This window comes from Nematolebias whitei, chromosome 3 (assembly GCF_014905685.2).
Source record: "Nematolebias whitei isolate Nwh7 chromosome 3, NemWhi1, whole genome shotgun sequence".
NCBI lineage: Eukaryota > Metazoa > Chordata > Actinopteri > Cyprinodontiformes > Rivulidae > Nematolebias > Nematolebias whitei.
Genome location: NC_056500.1, coordinates 35,448,033 through 35,452,594, shown reverse-complemented (window position 1 = coordinate 35,452,594; position 4,562 = coordinate 35,448,033). Strand labels below are relative to the sequence as shown.

The following is a 4,562-nucleotide window of genomic DNA, read 5'->3' as shown; positions in this document are numbered from 1 at the left end:
ATATGCTAATTTTTTGGGACAGGCATTTTGGGTTTTCATGAGCTGTATGCCATAATCATCAGTATTAAAACAATTAAAGACCTGAAATATTTCAGTTGGTGTGCAATGAATCTGAAATATATGAAAGTTTCATTTTTATCATTACATTATGGAAAATAATGACCTTTATCACAATATGCTAATTTTTTGAGAAGGACCTGTATGTGTTCGGATGGTTGTTGTGTTTGTGTTTACGTTCAGGTTATGTTAGTGACTAAACAAAGACAATATAAGTCACAAGTTGTTGTTCAGTCTTTTCTTTTATTATGAAAGAACGTATTTTCTGTTCTTTATTTTCAGCCAGCTGCATCAAAGAGGAGGAAACACAAAATCAACTTTAATGGCCACAGTCTGTCACAGCGGTAAGTTTCCAGATTCTACAGGTTTCCTAGAAACCAGCTCTTTACTCGGCTGGTACTAAATATTCAGATTGAGTCCATACTGGACTAAGGCCAGGGACAAAGTTTTGAAAATTTGCTGTTGAAATTAGAGATGGTGACATTTAGTTACAAATATGGGGATTTGTCATGAAACATTTTTTTTTGTTTTGTTTTTTTGATGTTGCAGAGTTCTACAAAAATTAATAAGAAAATTAACTGAGCTAAACAAAATACACAAATAAAAAGTGTAAAAAAAGAGTAATAACCGCAGTCTAAATTCTCCAGTTGACGTTTCTGAATGCATGATTTGGTGGCTCAGTGGTTTGTGCTGCAGACTCATAATCCTGAGGCTGCAGGTTTGAGCCCAGGTTGTGTCACGAAGGACAACCACTGAAAAACAGTTTACGAATCTGTCGTGGGAGTTTGTTCGCTGTGACGAACCCTGCAGAAAGGAGCAGCCGAAAGGGAAAAGTTCATTCACACAAATAGAGAAAGATGTAAAAAAAAATTTGCTCAATTCAAATTGGATCAGATCAAAGCTACATGAAAAAGATATAAAAGTGAAAATTAAAGTAATGAAAGCCTTCAAAGGAAAAAAGACTAAAAATAAATACCTCTTCATTTAAATAACAATTAAAAATTACAACAAACTTTACATTTTTTTAATATTTAAGTAAAATATTCTGTACAAAGGTGGAACTTAATGATCAAAACCCTGTTGAAATAAATGAAAACCTTTATTTATTTATTTTGTTTGTTGAGTTTTTCCCTTCGTTATTTTTGTGGGACAGATGTCATTATTTAGAAGCCTAACAGCGCATTGGGAACAAAGATAAAAAGATATTAATGCACAGATCCTTAAAATAACTTCAGTTTGAGAATAAAATGGTTGAAAAAGAGAAAAGATGCAGTAAGACACAAAGAACATTTTCATAAAACCCACGTATGAGGAATGAACCAGTTGTACCGTTATTTGTTTTTTAGTGTAGAACTTTGTAAAGAACTTGTTTCTGTCCACCCTCAGTAATGGTCAGTAGATGCTTCAGGACATCTGACGCTGCAGATTGAATCTACAGTCCGGCATGATTTCTGAGTCTGAACTCAGTATTTAACCTTGTAACCCTGGTGCTGGCAGTAATCTGATGATAATCCCACAGAGCTCGTGCACATAGAAGCATCTGGGACTTTGTCATAAACATAGTTCTGTCGCATCTGGTACTTTGGGCCTCCTGCACTACATCAAGGCAGAACCCCCTCGAGAGCCTGAGAGAACTCTCCAGGGAACACCTAAAAGAAAAATCTATTTTTTAAAATAAAGGAATTTGGTGTCATGCTGCCCTTTGCTGGTGGAAGAAGCATGGCGGCCAAAAAAAATATAGAGCATGGCGGCCATTAGAGGGGGCGGGCTTTAACTCCTGCTGCTGCTGCTGCTGCTGCCATCTTGTGCCCAAAAAGACATTTTTACCTCAAAGATCCAGCCTCTGTGAAAGACTCATTTTGTCCTCTGACCGACCCGTTTGCAAACTGATTGGTACTGGTTCACAGCATCACATTATACTCCCCCAACCTGTTCCTGCTATAAAATTTAAATGTTATCTTTAAGCTTTTTGCTAAAAATGATTTTAACATTTGATATGTTTACTGTGTTACATTTGAAGTAAATTCAAACTTCAGCACACTTCAGAGGATCATTAAAAATCACCTCCCGACAACAGGGCCAACCACAATATTTATAAAAGAAAAGATACAATTTTAGTCCTTATTATTCATCTTCATTTTTCTTCCTTCTTATTATTTTATGAGGAATGAGTTTCTCTTTCCTGGTTTTTAAGGGGATTTTTGTTTTTCTACAGTGTAACATTTTCTGTTTTGTAATTGTGCATTTTAATTGTCCACAGGATATTTTAGTAAAAGAAAAATGTAATATTTGACCTGTTTTAAAAAGTAAAAAAATATATTTTAGCAGACAATAGTATATTATTATTACATATAGTCCTTAGCGGCGGTGCTGGAAGGTGCGCCAGGTGGGTTTGAGACGTTTGTTTTGGACACTCGGGTGAAGAGAGGAGCTGCTGTCAACTGATCACTACCTGGTAGTGAGTTGATGGGTAAGATGTCAGACAGACCCTACAGACCCAAACGTGTAGTGCTAGGAATGCCTGGCAGATGATCCCATCACAAAGATCTTCAACTCTCAATGCTGGGAGGCTTTAACCACATCCAGTTGACCTCAGCTAGTGACGTTGTTAGGAGGTGGAAGGAAAAACTTCTTGGACCAGTTCAATCCCACCAGCACATCTTCTATGGAGGAAGCTGAGTAGGGGGACTTTGGGGTTGGTCTGTCTATAATCGTGACTGAGGTTGTCACGGTAGTTAAAATTCTCCGCGGCGACAGGACTCTGGTGGTGGATGAGATCTGCTCTGATTTCCTTAAAGTTCTGGATGTTGTGGGTCTGCAGAGGTGGACTGGCCCGCTCAGTGACTGCCGAGGAGCTGGACCTAAGGCTCGATTCAGTTTGTGCTCAATTATTTTAAATAAAGAATCAACACTGCTTACTCAGGTATACACCTCTCTGAAGCTTCCACAGACAGCAGCAATGGGGAAAGGCAGAACCCCCTCCCCTGCTCCTTCCCCTCACTGCTCTGAGACTGTACATCACAGTGGGGCTGTATTAGTTGACACACCTTTGCAACATTGCATGGACATTGGAGGCAGTGCCACTGGATTGGCCGATAGGAGTGGTGGTTCCCCTCTTCCTAAAGGGGGACCGGAGGGTGTTGCTCCATTTAAAGGGGCATCACTCTCTTAAGCCTCCCTGGTAAGGTCTATTCAGGGGTACTGGAGGAGCGTGTCAGATTGTTGGTTGAACCTCAGATCCAGGAGGAACAATGTGGGCCGTTGAACATTGGTCCAACTCTACCCTCACTAGGGTCCTCGAGGAGTTATGAGAGTTTGCCCATCCAGTCTACATGTGTTTTGTGGACTTTGGGAAGGTGTTCGACTGTGATCCTTGAGGTACATTGTGGGGGGTGCTCTGTGAGAATGGGATTGGGGGCCCATTGCTATGGGCTGTTCAGTCCCTATACAAGTGGTAATCGAGTTTGGTCCACATTGCCAGTAGTAAGTCGAACCCCTTCAGGGTGGGAGTTGGACTCCTCTAGGGTTGCCTGTTGTCACCAATTCTGTTCATAACTTCTATGGTCAGAACTTCTCTGTGCAGCCAGGGGACAGAGGGATTCCAGTTCAGTGGCCTCAGGATTCCATACGTGCTATTTACAGATGATGTGGTCTTGTTGGCATCATCGTGCTGGGATCTTCAGCTCTCTGGAGCAGTTTGCAGCCGAGTATGAAGGAGCTGTGATGAGAATCAGCACCTCCAAATCTGAGGCCATGGTCCTCAACCGGAAAAGGGTGGATTGCTCTCTTGAAGTCGAGGGTGAGGTTCTGCCTCAAGTGGAGGAGTTCAAGTATCTTGAGGTTTTGTTCATGAGTGAGGGAAGAATGGAGCGTGAGATTGACAGAGGGATTGGTGCAGCATCTGCAGTATTGTGAACTCTTTGTCAGTCCGTTGTGGTGAAGAGGGAGCTGAGCTGTAAGGCAAAGCTCTCTGTTTACCGGTCGGTCTATGTTCCTACCATCACCTATGGTCACGAGCTCTGGGTCATGACCGAAAGAATGCGATTGCGGAAACAGGCAACTGAAATGAGTTTCCTCCGCAGAGTAGCTGGACTTTCCTTTAGAGATAGGGTGAGAAGTTTGGTTATCCAGGAGAGACTAGGAGTAGAACCTCTGCTCCTCCACATCAAGAGGAGCCAGTTGAGGTGGTTTGGCATCTGGTAAGGATGCTCCCTGGGCGCCTCCCTAGGGAGGTGCTTCAGATATGTCCGACTGGGAGGAGACCCCCGGTGAAGACCCAGGACACGCTGGAGAAACTACGTCTCTCAGTTGGCCTGAGAACGCCTTGGGATCCTCCCAGAAGAGCTGGAAGAGGTGGCTGTGGAAAAAGATGTCTTGGCCTCATGGCTCAAGCTGCTGCCCCCATGACCGACTTGGATGGATTAGTGGATGATGGATGGATGAATAGATGGATAGATGGATAGATAGATAGATAGATAGATAGATAGATAGATAGATAGATAGAT

General features: G+C 42.2%; 1 protein-coding gene across 1 annotated transcript in view; it reads left to right on the top strand.

Annotated features, from left to right (window-relative positions):
• Positions 1-4,562, top strand: part of usp53b (ubiquitin specific peptidase 53b) — a 25,547-nt gene that overhangs the window by 18,580 nt on the left and 2,405 nt on the right. Inside the window, exon 12 of the mRNA XM_037674897.1 lies at positions 340-401. Within this exon, the coding sequence (XP_037530825.1) occupies positions 340-401 (62 nt within the window). The remainder of the gene's footprint in view (positions 1-339; positions 402-4,562) is intronic.